Source organism: Channa argus, chromosome 17, assembly GCF_033026475.1.
Source record: "Channa argus isolate prfri chromosome 17, Channa argus male v1.0, whole genome shotgun sequence".
In the NCBI taxonomy this organism is placed as follows: domain Eukaryota; kingdom Metazoa; phylum Chordata; class Actinopteri; order Anabantiformes; family Channidae; genus Channa; species Channa argus.
In genome coordinates, this window is record NC_090213.1 from 20,521,105 (window position 1) to 20,544,580 (window position 23,476).

General features: G+C 40.3%; 1 protein-coding gene across 4 annotated transcripts in view; it reads right to left on the reverse strand.

Moving 5' to 3' along the window:
* Positions 1-23,476, reverse strand: part of bach2b (BTB and CNC homology 1, basic leucine zipper transcription factor 2b) — an 87,698-nt gene that overhangs the window by 11,920 nt on the left and 52,302 nt on the right. For 3 of the 4 annotated variants that reach the window (XM_067481899.1, XM_067481898.1, XM_067481900.1), the window contains exons 2-3: positions 21,694-21,948; positions 7,471-8,964 (exon numbers count right to left, since the gene is read on the reverse strand). In XM_067481899.1, the coding sequence (XP_067338000.1) occupies positions 7,471-8,964; positions 21,694-21,936 (1,737 nt within the window). In that variant the 5' untranslated portion in view covers positions 21,937-21,948. The remainder of the gene's footprint in view (positions 1-7,470; positions 8,965-21,693; positions 21,949-23,476) is intronic. The other variant, XM_067481901.1, reaches the window with a different exon arrangement.

Here is a 23,476-nt window from a genome sequence, read left to right on the forward strand (position 1 = left end):
TTCTCTGGTATTTAGGGGATAGTTAAATTTAGCTACTCACCATGAGATCCAGTTCAGAGGCTTGGTGGGGGTGAGTACTCTTCAACAGTGGACATAAATTCACACCCACTTGTTCTAGATTTGAGATTCTTTCTAAATTGTTATTATTTCTCCTTTTTATCTTTCAATTTCTTTACATCATGTGAAAATGGGGTAAAGCCTAAATAAAATAAAAATAAACTACAAAGAATCTTCTAAATACACAGAACACACAAAACAACAAATGCAGAAAACTACCAATGTACATTTAAAGTTGTAAAAATGATCAACGAATCATTTGAAAGGGAAAGTTTAGCTTCAATCAATGGCTTTTGGCTTGTCCCTTCACAGCAACTGAATATGAATAAATGATTACATAAAGCCTCATTATACTTTACAATTTACTCCACAATGACACCTGCTGTTGGAAAAAGGAACTCCCACTGAAAAAAGCTGCATCACGTAACTCTTTTTAAAACCACATATTTCCATTTTTACATTTTTGTTTTTATGTAAACAAATGTGTCCAAATTTCATCCAAACCTCAGGTCAGAGAATGACCCAGACTTGAAGGGGGCCACTCTGCAGTTTTTGGACCTGCTCTGACTCCCACAATATATATACTGGTACTGACATCGGTTGTTGTATTGGTGGTGTTCAAGGAACAAATATAGTTGACATATTTTTGTTCTGATTACTAATTGAAATTGAAGGTGGCTTGCTAATGTTAGCATACTGTAAATAGACTTTGCTGTGTAACTTGCTGGTGTAACTGAGTCCGTTTAATAGTTTAATAATATTGTGACTCTTCTTTCATTGTTCCAATATATTCCCACCAAGCCCATTGCTTTAAAAGCTGATACTGAAGCTGAATTGTCTAAGTGAATTTCTGCCTGACACATGCTCCACTTCTGTGTAATACCTGTCTATTATCTAAGTAAAACTAAAGGAAGACTTACTTCTAAATTTAGTAATTTATAATTCTGTTTGTTTTCAAGTTTCAAGTGCGAGTTTGTCTTCACAAGATACTTGCTGATGAAAAACATCATGAAGCAGGATCACAAACCAAAGTCCTGAGTTCGACCTTGATTAGAATAATAAGGAATAATAAGAATAATTCAGCATGGCTGTATTTACTGTACCTACTATTAAATGTATTTAAATGTATTAAATTAGTGAGCAACAAAGGAGATAATTTGTTTATTTGGTGATTTATAATATGTCCTGAAATTCATTTGCCAACATAAAAAACCCCAGATCCTTATATTACATAAGCAAATCACATATTGGTTTTGCTCTCAGATTCCCAGCAACAGATAAGCTGCTGAATGGCACAGAATGAGAACCCTGGATACAGTTCAAATAGAAATTCCTTGTCACACCACATTTATCAACTTATTCTGTCACTTACTGTACTGAGTTACATTTCAAAACTGGCTGACATGTTTTCACTAAAAGATATGACTAAAATCGGTAAATAGCTCCACAGCTAATATTATGAATGGAAATTAAACTTAGACCACAGCCACATCATCTCTAGAGTTGAGCAAATCTTCAATTCAATACCTACACTCCTGGCAATTGGCACCATATAAATAAAGTTGATTTGAATTGAATTGAATTGTATTAATGATAAGTTCTAACACTTAGTGTGAAAGTAACAGTAGAGACGAGTTGTTAAGTGACACTGTATAATGTAGTTAGACAGAATCAGCTAAGATTAGCCAACATGCTGGTTATATAACTATTTAGATCTTGATCTTAATTGTAATAATTCAATAGATGGAAGAGCCATACAATTAGTAAAGTGCCTCAATATGAGGCTGATGATCTTAGCCTATAGTCACTGAAAGCTACTGGCTATAGGCGACCTGTCAGAATTCTAGGAAAAATGCAGATAAGCCAGTTAACCTTCGTGCCAGTTACCTGGTGGTAACCAAAAAAATAAATAAAATACTTGGCCTGCTCTAAATAAAACATTTTTTACTTTCTATAGTGATAACACAACAGGATGGTGTCCTTAGCTTACGTAGCTCTCAAAGAATTCAAAGAAAGCATCAAATGTCAAATGATATGCTAGAGCTACTGATGGCACATTGCATGCTGAGCTGTCTAGCATTACTGTAGGACAGACTAAACATGTCCCCCCTGGAGGGTTACAACGTCAGAAATGGGTCTTTCCTCAGGCCATCACACTTACTAACAGCTGACCTCGTAGTTACTGCCACATTGCATCTATTCATGCTGCACTGTACACACTGGACATACAAATACTCAACCACTACATCCCCACACAGTGACTGAACACACATCTCATCCTCTTAACAGTTAATCCTACTTTCTGATTCCTCTCTGACATATACTGTAACTTTCTGTTGACACTTTAATCAAATTGCATTAGGAACAGGTTACAAAGTAGAGGACTTGTAGAGGCCTTGTAGAGGGTTTCATGCTTCATGCGCACTGAAAAGGAAATCCTCATGTACGCTGATAATGATAAGTAAAGTAGTAGTTTGTAATAGCAGTGCAACTTAAAGGTGGCTATTGATGCTGTCTGGCTTTTGCACCAAAGCTTTACAATAGTGCAATAAGACTATAGCAGGACACAGGTCAATTTATTCAGTTGAAGTGAAATATTTAACTTCTATACTCTTGTTGAATGTTATTAGTAAAAGAACGGCTGTAGAAGTAATAAGTAAGTCCACTAATGTAATCAAAAATTGTTTCATGCTAGTGAATTTAGGAACAATGAAAAAAGAGTCACAACATTATTAAACTGACTCAGCTGCACCAGTTACACAGCAAAGTCTGTTTACAGTATGCTAACATTAGCAAGCCACCTTCAATTTCAATTAGTAATCAGAACAAAAATATGTCAACTATATTTCTTCCTTGATCACCACCAATAAAACAACTAATGCCAATCCCAGCTACACGAGAGGGGAGGCACAGGTTACCAGTCTATCACAGGACTTACACATATAAGATATAAGATTACCAGTCCAGCTCACATTCACACTTTTGGGCAGTTTAGAGTCACCAGTTAACATAACTGCATATCACTGGGATTTGGGAGGAAACCAGTGCACACCTGCAGACACAGGAAGATGATGTAAACACGTGACAGCTGGCCGGCAGGTTTGGACCAACTACTATGGGACCACTGTGCCGCCCTTAAGGCATATTCCTTATCGTTTATGTCTAATTTCATGCTCATTTTGTTTAACTTGCTGTATTTTCCCCTAAAGGTGGGTGCAGTGAACTCATAAGAAGCACTATCTATGCTCTCTCTGCCATCTGTAGAGATGTAAGCAAAGTGAGGGTAAGCATTTAACTGCAGATAGTGGGGAAACCCCCAGATGAGGGTACCAGATCACCTCACCATCCCACATGGGCTCAGGGTCCTGTGCTTACAGATGAAGACACACTATGATTGGCCAATTGTTGCTAAGTGAGTGATGACCGAGCTATTGTTTGCCGACAAAAAGATCTACTATACATCTATTAAAATGTCAACTCAAAAATAATGATACAAAATCACTAAAATGTACTTTTAGATATATTCAAAGAATATAATATAAGGAACTACCCAAGGTCTTTGCACTGTTATGCTATAGTGTATTATCATTTAATTTATTTTATTTTATTTTAAGACAATAACAACAATGGTAACTGAAGACACAACGAAATTTGTGATTGTGATATATAGACAAACGGGCCAGCTGGGGAACTTTTGTGAGGACCTTGACATGCTGCTGTCCCACTTCCCTGAAGACGACACTCTCATCATCTTGGGAGACCTGAACATCCACCTGGACAAAACTCGGGGAGCTGACGTGTTTGCTCTTCTAAACACGTTTGACCTGAGACTGGTCTCCACTCTGACCCACAAACATCTTGGTCACTCCTCTGCATGTGTCATCAATTCGTCATTCAGCTCACAGTCTTTTTCCCTAGACCTTTGCATTCTCCTACCACACTCGTAACATTCCACCATAACCTCAGGTTTCTCAACACAGACCAGTTCTCTTCACTTGCCTCTGCATCTCTGTCCCCACCACAGGACGTCTCTCCCTCGATACAGATGGAGCCATTGACAGCCTCTGCAATCCACTCTCATTGAGTCTGGATGTCTCTGCCCCATGTCTGACCTGCTTGTCCTTCAGCTTCTAATCCGTGGCTCACCGACTGGATCCGGAGTACTGAGAGGAAGTGGCGCAAATCCAAGACTCCATCTGCTCTTGCCGAGTATCAGGGTCTGCTAATATGTTTTTCTAACAGTGTCACCAGGGCAAAGACGGAATACTACCAGGAGAAGCTCAGAAACACCTCGGACACCAGAAAGCTGTTCCCCACTTTCATATCACTCATCTACCCAAATCCACCTCCTCAATCCACCACTCTTACCGCCAACAACTTCGCCTGCTTTTTTAATCATAAGGTGTCAGCCATCAGCTCACAGTTCTCTCCTCCAGATAATGACATCCTGCTAACTTCTTCCAACACTGCATCGCTCTCCTCATTTTCAACTTTGACTCAGGACGACGTATCCACCCTCCTCCTCTCTAACCATCTGACCACCTGCTCTCTGGATCCAATTCCTTCCACTCTCCTTCAAGCAGTTGCTGGTTACCAGTATGCAGAATCAAACCCCAAAATGTGGCAGCAAGTCTTATTTTTAATCAGCCGAAAAGGATTCATCCCACCACTCTTCAGATCTCTACACTGGCTTCCCGTAGCCGCCTGCATCAGGTTCAAAGCTCTGCTTCTTGCCTACAGAGTGATCAACTCAACAGCTCCTGCTTATCTCAACTCCCTCATTCAGGCCTACAATCCCTCCCATCCGCTGCGCTCTGCCAATGAAAGTCTGGTGGTCCCAGCACCGCAACAGAAGCAAAGCTAAACTCTTCAGGTCAGTGATCCCACAATAGTGGAAGCTACCAAACTCCACACGCTCAGAAAACTGACTCCCAATATTTAACAAAACTGCTGAAAACAGAGCTCTTCCAAACCTTCCTATGCACTTATTTCTATTTTTGCACTTACATCTCATATAATGTAAACGCTTTTCTGATAAGACTTTTTTGACTTTTTTGACTTTTTTGACTTGCCTTGTACCTCACTTGTAAGTTGCTTCGGATAAAAGTGTCTGCAAATTCAGGAAACAGCAGGAAGCAGACTCTGTCATATGTAATCTTTGACTTTATGTAAACAAAACAATATGATTTCAGTAGCACACTTTATGCGTCATGCCCCGACTTTCAGGCAACAGCCCTTCCCCTGGTCAAACTGAGTATTTCCATACATGTGAGAATGCATTTCACACATACTCCATATCTATCTCCTGATGTTCGCTACAAGTATGAAAGAGGAACTCTAGAGAATATCCCAACCTGATTTTCCAGAGTTCATATGTAAAAGAGGCTTTAGTTTCCCGTCTTTTAAGGTATCTGCGTTGTCTGCTGTGAGAACCTGCTGATTACACAGATGTGACTCATATGATTGCACCAGTCCATAACCACAGCAGGAGATGTCCAGTAACCTCAAGTGAATAGGATTTGCAGTCTTGGATAGCAGCTATTTTGCCAAAGCAATTTCCCCTCTGCCATTAGCTCCACGAAAACAACGAGGACAACCTTTTCCAACCTTTAGGATAAAGACTGGCCCTGAAAGCATGAGGTAGCATTTCTTTACCACATAAAGTCCAACAGAGAAAAAGCACACGTCTGTGATCAGCACAATGTAATAAACTGTGGAGACGTGAAATTCTAGAAAACATTAATTCACAAACAATCTAATCAACAGTCTGTGATAGTGACTAATAAGCTGGCAGTTTAGTCTGTGAAAGCCAACAGAGATCTTACTGAAGACATGGTGTGGAGTAACTCCCATGGCTGACATACACAGATCAGCCACAAAATTAATACTGCTGGACAAGGGTCAGCATGGCCGCTCTAAGCAGTGTGTGGCTACACAGTCCATACACAGCAAAATGTGATGCACTGTGTGCAGAGGTGGTAGAAGTACACAAACTCAATACTGAAAGTAAAAGATTTGGCTTTTAAAATTTCCACTATAAGGTCCAATTTACATTATATCTTTTACTCAAGTAAAGTACTACAGTAAGTAGATTATTAATTAATGCAGTAATTAATAAACACTCAGGGTCAAAGATGTACTGGCTGATGGTAAACCCATATTGATATAGCAGCATTTTTTAGTTATTAATATTTTCCTAAAAACCCTTTTATATTCAAACCACCACCTGTGTTAATGTTGTGGCTGATTTGTGTATATGTACACTATATAAAAGACATTCAAACCCACACAAAGAAATGTCAAAGAGAACTGAAATGTTTTACTGTCCTACTGGGGTTGATAGCTCTCGCTATAAATCAACCTAACTGTGAGCAGGACGTTCAGTGGTTTTTCAAAGGACCACAGATCTGATGGTGACTCCTGAGCCTCTTTGTCTTGCAACTCTTAGAACTAAATTCTTTCCATGGAAAAGCTCGCTCCTGTCAACTCTCGCAACACATTGACTTACTGGGAATCTGATCACCATGGCAACACACCACTTTCTCTTATTCTTTTCCTCTGTGCACTTGGAGCTGCCCTCTCCGCCAAGTGCATCAAATACAATTTTGCCTACACCTCAAGCAAACATGACTCATCAGCAGGATGCAGATGGACTTTTTAATTATTAAGTTGATTGTATTGTCTTTCACTTTCTCTCAAGGGGGAAATTATTCGACGTTATTACACCTGCACTGCGCTTTAGCCGGAAATGAGAGAGCCCCTTACCAATCTTTACCGGATAATAAGAACAGTTGTCTAGACTGCAACTTGGAGGACATCTGCCCAGGTGGATTAGGGGAGGATGATTACAGGGCTGGCTTTTTATCCTTGTCAGCACTGTCACACTGGACTAGAGTCCTATTATGAGACTGAGCTGAACCTCTCACCCACTCAAATTTAACTCACTGCAACCACCACTCATTAAACCTTTCGGCATAGGGCACTGCTGCTGTAATTTATGGGTTTCAACCCCTTTGCAATGAGCTGGTTAGGCTGGTTGGCAGTGGCAGAAAGATAATCAGAGCCAGAGGGAATGAATTCAGAGGCTATTTCTACCCTGCTTTTACCATGCACACACACCAGATCAACCTAAAAAACGCACTACAACTGCACTGCAATTAGTTGAACCTGAAGATTTTGGGCTCACAAGCTGATTCGTTACACACATCTAGCAATTCCTAAAGCTAATTAATATTAACAAAGCACATCTGTGCCATTTGGAGGCGCTGTGAATTTTGTACTCTTGATCATGAGGAATTAATGACTGCTAGTGCAGACCAGGATAGCAGACCAATTCAATATAATTTGGCATTATGGAGCGAGTGTGATGGCTACATTGTTTGTTACATATGACAGTAAAGGTTTTACACTTACCTCTGGCCCCCGCTCCTGTACATGACAGGACTCGCTGTCTCCCTCTGAAAAGGAACCGGACTCATCACTGGAGTTGGTGCCGTAGGACTGCTCACATTTGATCTTGGGCCTCACCTGATTAAAAATAGCACCCCCCCCCACACTTTGCTCCTGCTGGTCCACATTGAGGCAGCGTGCCACATTGGAGCATGGTGAAGATGAGAACTCAAACTGGGGCAGACTACAGGGAGAGCCTCCACTGCCATCCTCCGCATAGGAATATGAGGAGCAGGAGCTGGAAGTCCTGGTACGTGTCTCACAAGGTGGAGAGCGTGGGCACACTTTGATTGGCACAGGGCAGCTGGTGTTAGGCCTTTGGCGGCACGGGAGTGGAAACTCAGCGGAGGTGGTGCTGGGAGAATAGGTCTGAGAGGTGGGAAGGGAGTGGCTAACTCCAACCCACAGTCCCTTTGGCATGTGTTCAGAGAGGTCCATCTCCAAAGAGTTCCCACCAGGGTAGGAATGCGCTGGTGTTCCCAGAAGGTTGCAAGCCCCTGAGGAAAATATTACACTGCGGCGATCTAGCTCCACTTCCTGTTTGCAGACCCCATCACAGGAATTGGACTTGAGGGACAACCTTGCTGGGAAACTATCCACATCCTTTGGTGATGTAACCGACAGACCCAGTTCCCCCGTGAAAGGTTTAACTTTTTTATGATCTCCCTGAGAGTTTCCTTTGTCCTGGGGGCAAACAAGTTGATTGGAAAATAGCTGCTGTGATGTATTGGGCAGACTGGCGAGGTCCACCGATTTCTTGAAGAAGGCTCGGAGGCAGGAAGGAGACTTGGATCTTTTGCTTCTTTCCATAGATACTGGGGTATCCATCTCCATGGCTGTCACACTGTCCTGTTCATCCCCTGAGAGGCACAATGAGATGGCCTCTTCCTCTGGCTGTGGTTCAACTTTTATCTGTGCCAAAGGCAGATTGTTCTGACTCGACACTGCCCCACTAACACTGCTCTCCTTTAATGTGCTTGGAAAACCTGAGGTACTGGTGTGTGAAAAGGTGTCATTATTGTGCTTGTTGCAAGCCGACTGGTATTTCCTGTATTTGGGGCAACGTGGCAGGTCTGACGTTCCATGTCGATCAAAGTCCAACCGGCCATCTGTGAAGTTATTGGGCGATGCCATTGCTAGCCGATCCTCGTCAGGCCGCTGAAAGGAGGTGAGGGGATCAGCACACTGCAACCCCCTAGGGGAAATGGGTCTTTCTGCCTCTGACTGCATACTCTCCTCCTCTGAGTTAGTTGCCTCTGCAGCCAAATTGTGGCAAGGTAACAGGCCATCCTCCTCACTGCGCAGCTGAGCTTCCAGGAAGCGAAAGCATGAGTCCTCAAGGTTGTGCATGCGCAGGAATTCAGCACAGCGGATGACCTCCTGGATGTTGTCTCTGCTCAGTAATAGCTTAGCAGTGTAGGCAAACTGCAACAATGGTGCGAATCCCCTGGCAGTGACCTGCAAAACAAAACAAAAAAAAAAAAGGAATTTGCCAGCATTACCATCAGCACCACTATTGTTCATTGCACTTGGAGTGTGTTCAGACCCCCCTGACAACTCCACAATATACACAACATACACAAATTCTAAGTAGTACCAAGTACCAAGCCATCTTTTTATTGGGCCAGCATTGAACATTTTCTACAGCAGTACATAAGAACAGGTTCGTGGTCATGTTCATAATAATAACCTTTGGGACATTCTAGCACTCCACCACTGTCTGCTCTGTGGTCAGTTCAGTGGTTATGCCTACACCCACTCCTCTAACAACTTGACCAAAATGCTGCCCTTAGTGTGCTGAGCCAAATGATGGTTATTCTCAACAATTAGTAAAAATGTTTGTGGTTCTTTAAGTGAATTACTGTATACACAGCCACAGACTGAGTAGTAAATAGAATTAAAAATTCATAAAGCTTTTCTTACTATGGTACTGTTGTTGATGACTTATATGAAATAAATCTCTAAAAGATTCTATAAATGCAGTCAAAGCTTGTAGTAGTTTATTAATGTTTAAACCAAAGTAAAAAGTTTGTCGTCATTTTTTATCATCTCCCTGAGAGTTTTTTGTCCTCAGTGAACGATTGGAAAATAGATGCTGTGATGCATTGAACAGACACATCACAGCAGCAGGTTCACCACTTTCAAAATGTGAGTAAAATAAGAAACAATTTGCTCAAACGATAGATAAACAAGGTTATGATTCTGACCATATATTTGATGCCAGCCTCGACACATTTATACTGACAGGAAACATGACTGGCAGTTCTCCGTACTACAGCTGTTGTAATTGCATCCCCACAGCCTCACTCTCTGTGTCAGTGTCCTGTGGCGTCAGTGCAAGTGCCTGTAAAGTCTAATGGTTTGTAAGACTGAGGCTTATCCCTGTTGTCACCATGTGGCATAGTACGAGCTCAGCCTTGCATTTGGACTTAATACCAATGATTAGGTAAACTCATAGTATGGTATTCTGCTGCTGTTATTACTGAGCACAGAAAGAAGAGAAAGAAACCAAAGGACCTGACGTTAATATCTGCACTTTAGACAGTTGCATTCCCCACTGTATTGAGGCTTTACCATTTACTCGGGTTTACCCTGATTCGTGCTCTAAAATATATTACTGATAGATGCTCAGAGATAATGACACAAAACCACAGGTTTTCCTTCAGACGTAGTTCCAATGGATTTACTTTGAATCAGAGATAATATTGTACCTTTTCAGGGCACCTTCTTTTCAGGGGTTGAGTGTTGTAAAGACTTTCTTACAAGACTTAAAGACCCACAGAAGTAGGCAATGAGCAGCGATGTGGGTGAAGGAGAATTACCTTCAGTGGAACAGCATCCACCATGTTCACTGGGAGTATTGCAGCAGCTTTTTAGGGGTCCTGTGCTCTCTGCCAGACACCTGACTTATAAAACAGGCTTTTCCCTCCTAAGTTGGATAGACCGCCAACACAACCATTTCCTTCTCTGCCTTATTTCAACACTTACTGATAAAAAGATAACCAGCATATTTATAAAGTCCATAACATCATTAAAGTAAGTAGAGGACACATGCTTTACAGTCTTTACAGGCTAAAACTCTAAAGACAAAGAACCATATCTTTTTCATTTCTTCTACAGCAGCCTCCTGTGTGATGCTGTAGTCCACAATGGCAACTACAGTTTCATGGAGCAACTCTATGGTTGAGAGCGGGGCAAGTTATAAAATGCCAAGCTCCGACATAAATCCACTCTGGTTTGTCAGTCCGTGTATCCCTAGTAGTGTCTTGCTCTTCTACCAACCACTATGCTCTTCCACACTCTGTACTGCCATTTTGATATGATTCATTAACATTACAAAACCTTGAAATCCTTGAATTTCTGTGATTAGTCAGAAGGACGTCCTCTGTCCTGTAAGTTCTCTGCTCGGCTGCCAGTGCTGTTCAGTAAATCTGATTTCACAGGAAGCTTTGTCAGCACCTCTCCACAATATGATTTTATTTTATTTTTCTAAAAGAACATCTTTGAAAAAAAATACACACTGTAACTTGGACCTCATTTTACTATTATTATAACATTGGTTTATTATTGTTTGATTTCTGGCAATTTTAGGGATATTTATTATGGCAGTAATCAAATCTCCTTGGCATATGGATCCTCATGAACAGGTGGCACTAATTAGTCTGAATCAACTGATCTACCACAAAAATGTGCACTTAAGAAAAATATACAAACTTGTTAATACAAACCAATTATAGTTTTAAAATTGTACTGTACTGTACTATTCTTCTGTTATGTAAATATATTGTTCTAGATTGAGTGCACTTTATGCACTTCTATATATGTGATAGTTCAAACCATGCGTGCTGCAGCAGTGAGGCAGTGGATGCTTAAACGAGGCTGGCTGCATCAAGGCCTGCAGATAAAGAGCAGAGCTGCTGGAGGAAAAGTGCTGAGCTTACCATGGATCTATTTTCAGCTAGTATCAGCAGCTGCTGCCTGTGGTAGCCCATCTTTATGGGTGCCCTGCACCATATGTGATTACTTCACAGCTACAACCGGCACAGTAGGATAATAAAGAAAATTGTAAAGGATGCGACACAGAATTGAGGGTGAAAGGGGTGTAAATATACAGGAGAAAGGAGCACAAAGGAAACTGAGGGAAAAGGGAAGATGGTCACAGGACAAGAGACTGTTAAAGGAGAAAGAAGATGACAGAAGGAAACACAATGTTTCCTGGTCATTAGTTGACTGCTATGATGTTTGAAACATTTCAGCTGTTAGCAGCACATAACACATTTGAAGAAACAAGTTCATTAACTTGATAGACAAGAGCTGTTTAAGACTTATGACCCTGCTCTGCATTTGGAGTGAACAGGCAATAGCGTTAACAGAAATCATAGACAAAAACACACACACCAATCACACACGGCGAATTTCTAGGAAGACTCTCCAAGATCATCTCATAAACAGGCTATAGAATACTACCCCCTCTGGTTCCTTCCTCAATCATCCTGTCACCCACTCACTTACATCTGCCTTTCTCATTCTTAGGGGAGGGGGCTAATTTATGCAAATGTGCCTTAGTAAATTCCTGCATGTTCTGCATGCTAATGAGAAAAGGACATGACAATACAGTGCTTCCCTGCTCCAGAGAAATCTCTTTCTCCATTGGTAAAGGCAGCCAACATTTTAACATCAGCTCATGTGCTGAGTAACCTGATAGTAACCTTTGTGTTCACAGCAATACAATAAGGAGTTTGAATCACAATGGACATTAAGCAGGTGCTGTAATGTATACTGTCATGTTGCATCTGTAGGTTAAGCTGTTATGTTAGAGGAGATGACAGGAAATATGGAGGGTGTACACACTGGACAGGTCTATAGTCTATCTCAGGGTAAACACAGAGAAACACACACTGAGAGACTGTGTCCATAAGTTGTTGTGACAGATCTGTTTGGAGGCAGAACAATTTACAGTTGGTTTGGTAAAACTGACCACTGACAATATACAGTACAAACCATGTTTTCAGATACAGTAACTTAGGAAATTATGTAAAAGGGAAATAAAAGAGAATGCATTTGTTTGCAAATAATGTAAAACTTACTTTTGACAACCAAAACATTTAAAAGATAACATGAATTGCTTCAGTTTCTCACCCCATCACACTCCATTCTTGTAGTATATTTGATTTTTTAATGCAGCACCTGACTTTTCCAGCGCTTTCCTTCCTTCCTTTCCTTTCAGGGCATCATTTGTTGTTTTAAAACCTGTATATAATGTGCGCTAATGACGTCCCCACCCACCACACCATGACAGATGCTGACTTCTGAATGTGCACTGATAACGATAATAACTCTTTAGAACGACTCTTTACAATGGAGGTGTCTGTAAATCTAAAAGAGAATTTAAGAAACAGGACAGTTTTACACTTCACTTCAGCCTATTTTTAATAAGCTAAGGCTCAGAGAATATGGTGGGTAGAGTTCCTTTGTGGATGCACTGATAAACTATTGGCTTTTGGCCTTGTCCCTTGCCTTCAGTGAATTCTCTGTAGATAATGAAATCACCAGGTTCTTTACACGTTTAAGTCGAAAATTGTTTTTAAAGTCACAAAGGAATCTGCTTTTCTGGAATGCTATTTCCATTTACCCAGTCATGATACTGAACTGTTGCCAATGAAACCAATTAGCTGTGTCATCAAATTCAAAATGAGCTAAACTTTAAAACATGTGTTTGATATGTTGTTTATGTACTAAATAAAAATTAGAATGCATTTCAAACAAACAGGTTCGTATTTAATTTCCCAGTGACATAGAGAACTGGAAAAGAAAGTGTCAGTGTTAATAACAGCAGAAGCTCAGACCTTCCTGGTGCTGGGCTGTGGGTAAGTACAGCTCCCCCTGACAGTGGATTAAATCAGATAGTTTACGACCTAATCCTCAGGACTAGACACCGGGGGGGTGGGGGTGGGGGGGCATAACCGTGACAACATGATTGTGTTTGGGTTGGGTTGTTGCTTTGGGTTGCTTCTGTACAAATAAATTATAAAATGAATTAAATGTTCGAAGAGTATTGATTTGCCAGGTCTCAGTTTCTCATCTGCATGTTATTGCTCATTCTGGCTGTTTGGTTTTTCAGCCTAGACTGAGAAAAGTCTGTATTCCTTTCATCACAGGAAATGTTCACAGCTTACTGTGCCAGGTTTGAAGAGTAAATAGATCTACTGTACAGTAAATCGGAATGTCTGTGCAGTTTGCTTCTTGGCAGACTGACTCCTCTATCCAGCTTCTCATTTTCTCTGTTAGCTTAAGTTATGAAATGTGTCCCTGTTTTGGCAGAGAAAGAGAGACCAAGGATGGGTGGCTATTAATGCCAGTATCCTGACTGCATCATATCACTTTTCTTTCAACAGCTTCCTTTTGATGTTCTACCACCCAAACCCCAGCTTTGAAGATGGAAGAGTTCTGTCCCTGGCTCCTGGCTCCCACCATTTGTCTAATAGGCTGTATGTGTGACAGTGACCTGTGTTAGGCTCCCTCAGATTAGCCGACATTGTACAGGTCAAGCCCTGTTCAACTGCTTGTGAGATGGTGGACGGATGTCACTCATCAACCCTCCTAAACCAACATAGAAAAATCTTTAAAAATCATCCATATCCACTCATCTTGTACCTAAAACAAAATACAAAAACAAAATAAATTTTCAGTCCAGCTGCTAGTGTAGCATAGCTTTGCCTCGGTTACTGGACACAGCGTCCTATAAGCCCCAACCTCACCATCCACTCCCTCTACATCACTAAACTAACAAATCTGCCAGTTTTATTGGTTGTTTTCTTATTTCCAAATATAATTTCACTGTATTAGCAATGTGCTTGGATCACTGTCTTGCTTAAAAATAATACAGACACTCTCACTAATTCTTACACCTCTCTCCAACTCTTCTTTACGTGTTGTTGACAACTGGATCTTCAATCCCGCGTCAGAGCTTTTATAGATTTCAGCTTTTTTGCCCTGTTCAGGTTCCAAAACACGCTATCTTTGCTGCTGTTTTTCATAAAGGCCTCTTCTGATCAAACGTCTTTGGACTGTAGAAGGATTGACTTACCATGCAGACAAAGCTGCCAGATACTGAGCCATTTTTCCCACTCTTTCAAGAAGAATCTCTGAAAAACTTTCCCCCCCTATATGTCTCTGGGCAAGACACTGATCCCCCAACAGCCCCTTCCCATCCTCAGCTGCGCTGTGCCGGTCCAAGCCCAGAAGAAATTGGGTAGGGTTGCGTAAGAAGGGCATCCTGCTTAAAAACTGTGCCAAATCTACATGCAGACAATGATCTGCTCAAGGGATAAGGACAAAAAAAAGGACAAAAAAAGAGTTGAGAGTGCAAGAGGGGTCACACTAAATTATGTTTAAAAAAATACTTTTTATTATTATTGTTATTATTATTATTGTTATTTAAATACTTTTATTATACTTATAAATATACTTATAATTGTCACAAGTCAAAATTGTCATCCTAGCATAGCAAAAACAATGGATCAAATGGTGGCCTACGACTTTTGCCCAGTACTGTACTTTATTGATCCCCATGGGAAATTGTTGAGAGCTGCACAAAGATGAGTGCAGTACTTACAGGGGTAATGTCATGTGACACTGAACCCCTGGAGTTCATAGACAATGTGTTTTTTGTTACAAGAGAGGATGAATATTGTATGCAACCACACGAGGTTACTTTTCAGGAATGAGTGAGGATAAGTCATCTTAAGAGATCAGTGTGCTTAAGCTAAAGATGTTTTCAATGGTTGACTCATTTGCAAAACGAACAGTCTCACAATTACATCCAGCTCCTCCACACACCTGCTAAATGTGGGGAATTGTGAATAGGCAAGGTTTGAGCTTTTATCTCAAGGTCCATTTTTATATTCCTTTATGTGAGAATAGAGTCTGTTAAAAAAAGACATTTATGTGGGAGAAGGGGCTAATTTGAAGAATATTATACACTCACAACTTCACCTAATAAATTACAGAATGTATACCATTCTATTAATAATACTAGATATATGTTCTGTAAAAGAAATTTCTAGACAACTTATTTGATTCAATCAAGCTGAATTGTATATTTATCTAAAAGGTAAATGGTCTGCACTTATATACCGGATTTCTACCTATTGGTACTCGAAGTGCTTTACCCTGCTTCTCATTCACACTCACAATTACAGACACACACACACCGATGAGGGAGCTGCTATGCAGCAACACCCACCAGGAGCAAATGAGTTGGGGTTCAGTGACCAGAGGAGCCGGTGATCAAACCAACAACTCTAGAATTGGTGGACAACTGTTCTACCTCCTGCACCACATTCACCCCAGCAGAACAGCTTTAAATTTAAAGTTTTGAAAGATTCTCAATGTAAGATTTTCACACAGAAAAATAAGGACTACAGTAAATACTGCTCACTAACTACTAGTCTTTTGTGATCATGGCAGTGAGGATTGAGTCTCATCCTCATTTCTGTTTGTCACAGTGATAACTGCTCCTCTTCAGTGGAGGGCTCTCTTTGAAACTGCCAGGCTCATATCTTGGACTCATTGATTCTTATGAATCCTCCCTTGTTCATACACTCACCACAAATACAACACAGAGAGTATGTGTGTCTGTGTTTGTATACTTGGAAAGTGTTCATTGTGAAGACCAAGCATAATTTGAGCATAATAGCATAGTAGTGAGGACATTTTAGGAATGTAGGGTATTTTGGAAGGTTCTCACGTTCTCACAAACTTTGTGAGAAAGTGCTGGTTTGTGTAGAGTTAGTGTAAAGGTTAGGATTAGACATTTAGTTGGAATATTTAAAGTAATAGACTAGGGGATACATTGTGTCAAACAAGTGTGTGAAGTGTGTGTGTGTGTGTGTGTGTGTGTGTGTCAGTGGAGTATTGCTAACCTTGCAGAAGTAAAGGCTGTTGGTCTGAGTTACAGACTAGTGAAGGCTGAGCAGACCCAGTGCCCCCCAGAATCTCAGAGAAAGTTATGTTCAGACATGAGTTAGGGATGCATTAGCATGCTTCAGTCACTGACTGCAAAGCAAAGGGGGCCACAAAGGACCTTAGCAAACTTGAAGGCCAAAGGACTGACATACCTCAATGATGCTGCTGTGACTTGTCGAGACAGTCAGAGAAAGATGAACTACCTGCTGAGCAGTGCCGAGCAATAAGAGTGAAATGACATTTTCACCTTAAATAAACTAGGACAGACAAAAACAGAACCTCTGGTGAAAAAAAATTCTAATTTGTTGATGCATCTTTGGATGCAACTTTTTTCCTATTTTTTGTTGATTCTTTCAACATGACAGAAAAGACAAAAAAGAACTTGAATTTGGGGACTGCACACCGCTACAGTACACAGGAGGGCAAACCATTGATAAAGATGAAGAAAATAGAGCTTCCAGAGGGTGAAAACAAAAAAACCATATGAGATATAATTTCCATTCTTCAGGCTTATATTCTGAAGCAGGAGGCCCAAGACAAAAGGCAGAGTGAGGTAACTGTAGGGCAGCGATTAAAGCACTTTAACAAAAGTTTCATTTTTTGCATTTGGAGATACAGGCTTGTATATCTGCAAAACCCAGGGCCGTGTTAGACATAGGCCATGTAGGGCAGCTAGAGGGGAGGGAAAATAGTTTTATTTGATGATGTTTTATTTATTTATTTGTTAATAATTTGAGTTTGAGCTATGTTTAGGAGGAGACTTTAGTGTGTGCATAACATTAACTGCGCACATTGTATTTCTAAATACACACTGAAACACACATCACACAGCTGCATTCTGAGGACTGAGGCTCATGTATGAGATTGACAGCTATCTGCAGCAACTTTGATGGAGGATGGGCATGAAGGTGGGTGTGTGACTAAATGGGAGTGTTGGGATTTTTAAACAAAAATTGTTTTTAGATAATTTTTCAGACATGTGAAAGCGAGAGAGACTAAAATGTGCGGATTGGCACAGTCAAGCAGCTGTTCCCTAATGTGGTTCTGTTGACTGTCCTCTCCCGCTCTCTGTCTCTCCACAGCTCAGTTTGGTCTCGTTGCTTTGCCCACATACTTATCCTTCGTGTTCATATTTTAACAGTGATAAACACAGATGCTGACTCACTTAATACCAAAGTTAAGAAAAAAATATAAACACTTCAATGCAGATCTTTAACTGTCAGCTGTTACTCTGCAGACAACATAGAGGAGGAGCAAGGCAACACGTAAACCACAGCTCCCAGTAATTCTGGTGGCAGGAGGGATGAATTTTGTAGCGTAGTTTGAGTGGAAAACGACAGTAAAAATGTAAATCACAGCATTTTTTTCATTATTTATCAATAAGTTGTTAGAATACTAAAGATCAACAGATTTAAACTGGTTTTTCAGTGCTTTGAGGCAATAAAAATAGAAGCATAATTGATATTTATTTTTGTAAAAAAATCGAAATCCCTTTGATTCCTGTCGTTATACAGTAGGTACAACAAATGAGGGCTGTAATTTAAAGTGGAGCCTCTCACCCTCTTCTTATTCTTCCAGTTACACAGCACTGATATCATAAATATTCACACCTATCATGTACTATTTATTAAGTACCCCTTAACTACGAAATACTAACACTGTAGGCATTTTTCTTATTCTCATCTTTTTACCCTGTTATTTCTCAAAGTTTTTTTTATTGTTATCAAGTAAGAACTAATATGTATAAGTACTTGCACGAGTCTTTGGACAGAATAAAGTAGTTTGATTTCAAGGAGTGTTGATTGATAAAATGCTTACATGGAGGGAAATGAAAAGGATTAATAATATTCTTCATTGTCTATTAGGACCTGATTGTGAAGCAAAGTAATCTTTCACCGCTTCTCCTGTTGAGGGTTGTAGGGGGGCTGCAGCCTATCACAGCTGTCAGTGCACCAGAGGCAGGGTCCATCGGTTCAGAGGTTTTAAGTTTGTTCTCTAAGTTTCTAAGCAGCAGTGCAGAAGAGGGCAACAGACTATGTCAGTTGCACTCTTGACACTATTGTTAGCACTGCAGTGGGTGGAAAAAAATAATCAGTCTGATGTTGTAAAAGCCTCTGATAGTCAGCTATTTTAAGCATTAAATCACAATAACATTATGCAGTCAAGATATTCTATATAAACAATTTAACATACTGCATTATTATGGTCTGGGTGTCTGCTCCTTTGGGTTACTGGGTTTCATGGCATCAACACATCTCAAAAAAGTTGGGACAAGGCCATGTTTACCATCACCTCTTCTTTTATAAAAGTCTGCAAACATCTGGGGACTGAGGAGACAAGTTGCTCAAGTTTAGGAATAGGAATGTTGTCCCATTCTTGTCATACAGGCTTCTTATTGCTCAACTGTCTTAGTTCTCCATTATCACATCTTCCTCTTTATGATGCGTTTTCTATGGGTGAAAGATCTGGACTGCAGGCTGGACATTTCAATACCCGGATCCTTCTTCTACACAGCCATGATGTTGTAATGTATGCGGTATGTGGTCTGGCATTGTCATGTTGGAAAATACAAGGTCTTCCCTGAAAGAGACGACATCTGGATGGGAGCATGTGTTGTTCTAGAACTTGGATGTACCTTTCAGCATTGATGGAGCCTTTCCAGATGTGGAAGCTGCTCATGCCACACGCACTCATGCAACCCCATACCATCGGAGATGCAGGATTCTGAATTGAGCGCTGATAACAACTTGGGTTGTCCTTGTCCTCTGTAGTCCGGATGACATGGCGGAACATGGAACTTCAAATTTTGATTCGTCTGACCACAGAACAGTTTTCCACTTTGTCACAGTCCATTTTAAATGAGCCTTGGCCCAGAGAAAATGCCTGCACTTCTGGATCACGTTTAGATATGGCTTTTTTGACCTATAGAGTTTTAGCCGGCAAGAGCAAATGGCACGGTGGATTGTGTTCACCGAAAATGTTTTCTGGAAATATTCCTGAGCCCATGTTGTGATTTCCATTACAGATCTGGAGCATCCAATATGGTTTTCCCGCCTTGACTGTTACGCACAGTGATTGTTCCAGATTCTCGGAATCTTTGGATGATATTATGCGCTGTAGATGATGATAACTTCAAACTCTTTGCAATTTTTCTCTGAGAAACTCCTTTCTGAAATTGCTCCATTATTTTTCGCCACAGCATTGGGGGAGTTGGTGATCCTCTGCCCATCTTGACCTCTGAGAGACACCACCACACTGAGAGCCTCTTTTATACCCAGTCATGTTGCCAATTGACCTAATAAGGTGCAAATTGTTCCTCCAGCGGTTCCTTATATGCACATTACTTTTCTGGCCCCTTATTGCTACCTCTCCCAACTTTTTTGGAAGGTGTAGCACTCATGAAATCCAAAATGAGCTAGTATCTGGCAAGGCATTTCAAAATTTCTCACTTCCAACATTTATCTATATTCTATTGTGAATAAAATATAAGTTTATGAGATTTGTAAATTATTGCAAAAAAGTTGGAAAAAAAATCACCTCATCCCAAGTAACTAGTAATATTGCTGCTTGGTGTCAGTTTTAAAAATTTTGTTTTGAACAAAACACTAAAATTACATTCCTTTTGTTAAGGAAGACAGAACCTGAACATAATATAACAATGACTTCATTTTCAAGGAGCGTGGAGCAGTTCTTCGACAGTGTTTACTATTACTTGGTGCACTGGCCCTAATGAAAAGCCAAAACTCTACAGCATGCTCCATACATATGTGTATGGAAATACTGTATATACTGTGCGTGTGTGTGTGTGTGTGTGTGTGTGTGTAACTGTTGGAGTCTGATTAATTTGTCAGAGGGATACTTTCATGTGCTCAGTAGTAGTTCTGATAGGGATTAGCAGGTGCTTTTATACCAGAGGAACCTTTTTCATAGTTCTGAGCTCTATAACCAGAAGATCCCTTTTTCTGGACCACATACACAGCAAACCATATAAGTTTAAAATGCTGTTTTGAGGAAAAATTGGAACCAAGCTCAAATGTTTTAGCTGATTGGCTGCAACAGGAAGAGGAAGGTTCTAGGACCTGCTGTATTATGTTTTGATATTATTTTATGTAAGAATGTTCCTATTTGCATTTAGAAGATGTGGTTGTTTTACCAAATGTATAAATTTGATCTACATCTCAGAATGTGGATCCCAAGATTGTGAGACTGAGGTGATAGTGTTATTTTGTATTATAACTAATTTTAGAGGATAAAAGCTGGTGTCAGAGTTGAAGTATATGTGTTACTGTCGTTTACTAGAAGAGAAAATTGAAAAAACATGTTTTTATTGGATATTATGAATATTGTTGGATATTAAACTGCAGACAGACAACAGATTAAAAAGAACATAAATGTCGATTGTCAGCGCCCCAGGGGGCACTCGCTTAAACTGTTTGGTTCAAAAGAACCCAGTGGGTGAGCTGAGGTGAGTATTAGAAGAGTGAGGGGTGTTTCTGAACCTGATAAGTAACAATCCTAAGGTGGCATTAGTCTCATTGTAAAGTGCTATGCTCTGTCAACAACAGCAGGGGAACATCTGACAGGTGCTAATCACAGCCCCGTAGGCTTAATGCTGCACTTTTTCAACACATTTCATTGAACTTTTATACTTTAGCGACCAATGAACAAAACAAAACATAGTTTTTCTGAGATCACCTTAAACAGTCAAAGAGTCAACAATGTAGAGATGTTGAGTACAATAGATTTAAAAAGAATCCCAATGTGAGAGTTTGACAATTTGGTGGCGGTAGTGAGGTAGGGAGAAATATTATGAAACTCCCTTGAAACTCACGTGCAGTTAGACAAATTCAACACAATGGCCTCAGCTGCTGTAGTGATGAGTAATATTCGATCATTCATGAGATTGTACAATGTCAGGCAGCCGTTAACATGACTTTTCCTAAATGAATAAAGGTAAATATTTAGTGCTTGCTTTAATTATCTGATATGATATATAAGTACTCATTACCTTGGCTTGTACATAGACGCATCTTTGCACTTAAAATTTATTTGTGCCTGATCGGATACAGAATTAAGACATTAGATTGCTTTTTATAATTACCAGTGTAATAAATAAATAGTGGACACAGTAGACTCTATGGTATTTCATGCTGGAGGAAAGAGCAGAAACAGTTTTCATTTTAGTGTTGCATTATGTAAAAGTTATATATCAGAACATACCTCTTCAGGAAGGCTAACAACCAAGCCATTCTCCACTTGACCCACCAGTGCCTGGAGGAAATACTCGCTGCATGCGGCCAGCACAGCCCGATGCCCACGAAATTCCTTGCCCTGCACCAGGACAGTCACATCGCACAGGATATCCTGCTTCCGCTGGTCGTTAAGGCAGAGGAGGATATTGGTACAATGAACAGTTGACTCATATACATACATGGGGGCTTCAGGCTTCTCATTCACGGACATTCCGCTCACGCCCTGGAAATAGAAACACAACAGAGGGAGTTCAGCTTACAGCTGAGCCCATGAACGCATACCATGGGGCTGACATCAGCCCCAGTGGTCTGCTGCAGCCAGCCTCATGATTCAACACATACACATTCACACTGACTGTCGCTTTCTGCAACAGTCACTACCCAGTTCAGGTCAGAAAACATTTCTTGTGCAAACACACCAGACACACAACGGAGAAGGTTTCATTTTGATTCCAGTGGAATCAAGTCACAGATTTGTAATAAAGTCAAAGAAAATACGTTTTACTGTGCATTTGTTTACTCTGTGTGAGACTGTCTGAAATCTGTGGAAGTGGAAAATGCTCTGGTCCAAATATTATCACTGCATTGTTTGACAGCCATCATGAGCATTAACATGTTTTCAGTCTAACAAATAAAACTGAACCAGAAGCATCATAATGAGCAGTAGTCTTTGCTGACAGACACTTTGAACAGGCTTCTCTAAACAATTACCTTGCGTGTTACAGCAACAGCATGGATGCTGATTTACATTTACATTTAGTCATTTAGCAGATGCTTTTATCCAAAAAGACTTAAAAGTGAGGTACAAGGCAGATAAACTCTAAGTCAAAATAGTATGCTGATAGTATGCGAACACTGATCTGGATTTTCTGGATAAGAATTGTCAAGTTGAACATAGTCGATGCAGTGAATTATATCTTTTCTTTGTGTTTTTTCTTTTAAGCCCATGGAATTGGAAATTGATAGGTACAGTAGAACATCTGGTTGTCATTCTCTTAAGCAACATGGTGATGGTCTAGGGCAGGACTTGAGTACAAGTCTCCAACTGCAGTGCCTTTCTCTAATGTCCCCATTAATATAGTATATTCTTTGTCCACATCAGCTATTTCAGCTTGTTCTTTGCAATAACCTCCCTCCACATTAAACTGACAAAACGGGTCATTCTGCTACTACTGAGCATCCATTCAGTGCCAAAAGAATTTTAGTGAAGGTTTTACCTTGTACCTTAATGTACACAAAGTCTAAGTGCAGATTTCACAATGTAGCTGATTAGCTGAGACTATGATCATTAGATACACAGGGAACCATTTTCTGCCACCTTTCAAAACTGCCTAAATGACTCAGCAACTGTATGACCTACTTCTGACCTCAAGTTTATCAAGAAACTGATTTTGGGTTGAGAAAATGTCCAGAGGAACAAACATATTTGAAAATCAGAGAGAGACACTGATCAAAGCCTAGTCATATCTTTCTGTCCAATTAGGCATGAGAAGGGATCATACCGATGTCTCAGCATAGGAGCGCACTTGTCAATCAACTGTGGACCCTACTAGAAATGACGTCTGACACAAGCGAATGCGTACTTAGCCTAAACCACAATAAGGGAAGTGAAAATGATGGGCTGGCTTTTAGAGTCTACACTGAGTCATGAAATGGATTAAAATTCTTTAATATCCTGCTGTTTCAAGAATGACTTCTTTACCTGTGACATAGTTAAAGTATTGGTTTGATTGGAGCAATCTAATGCTATA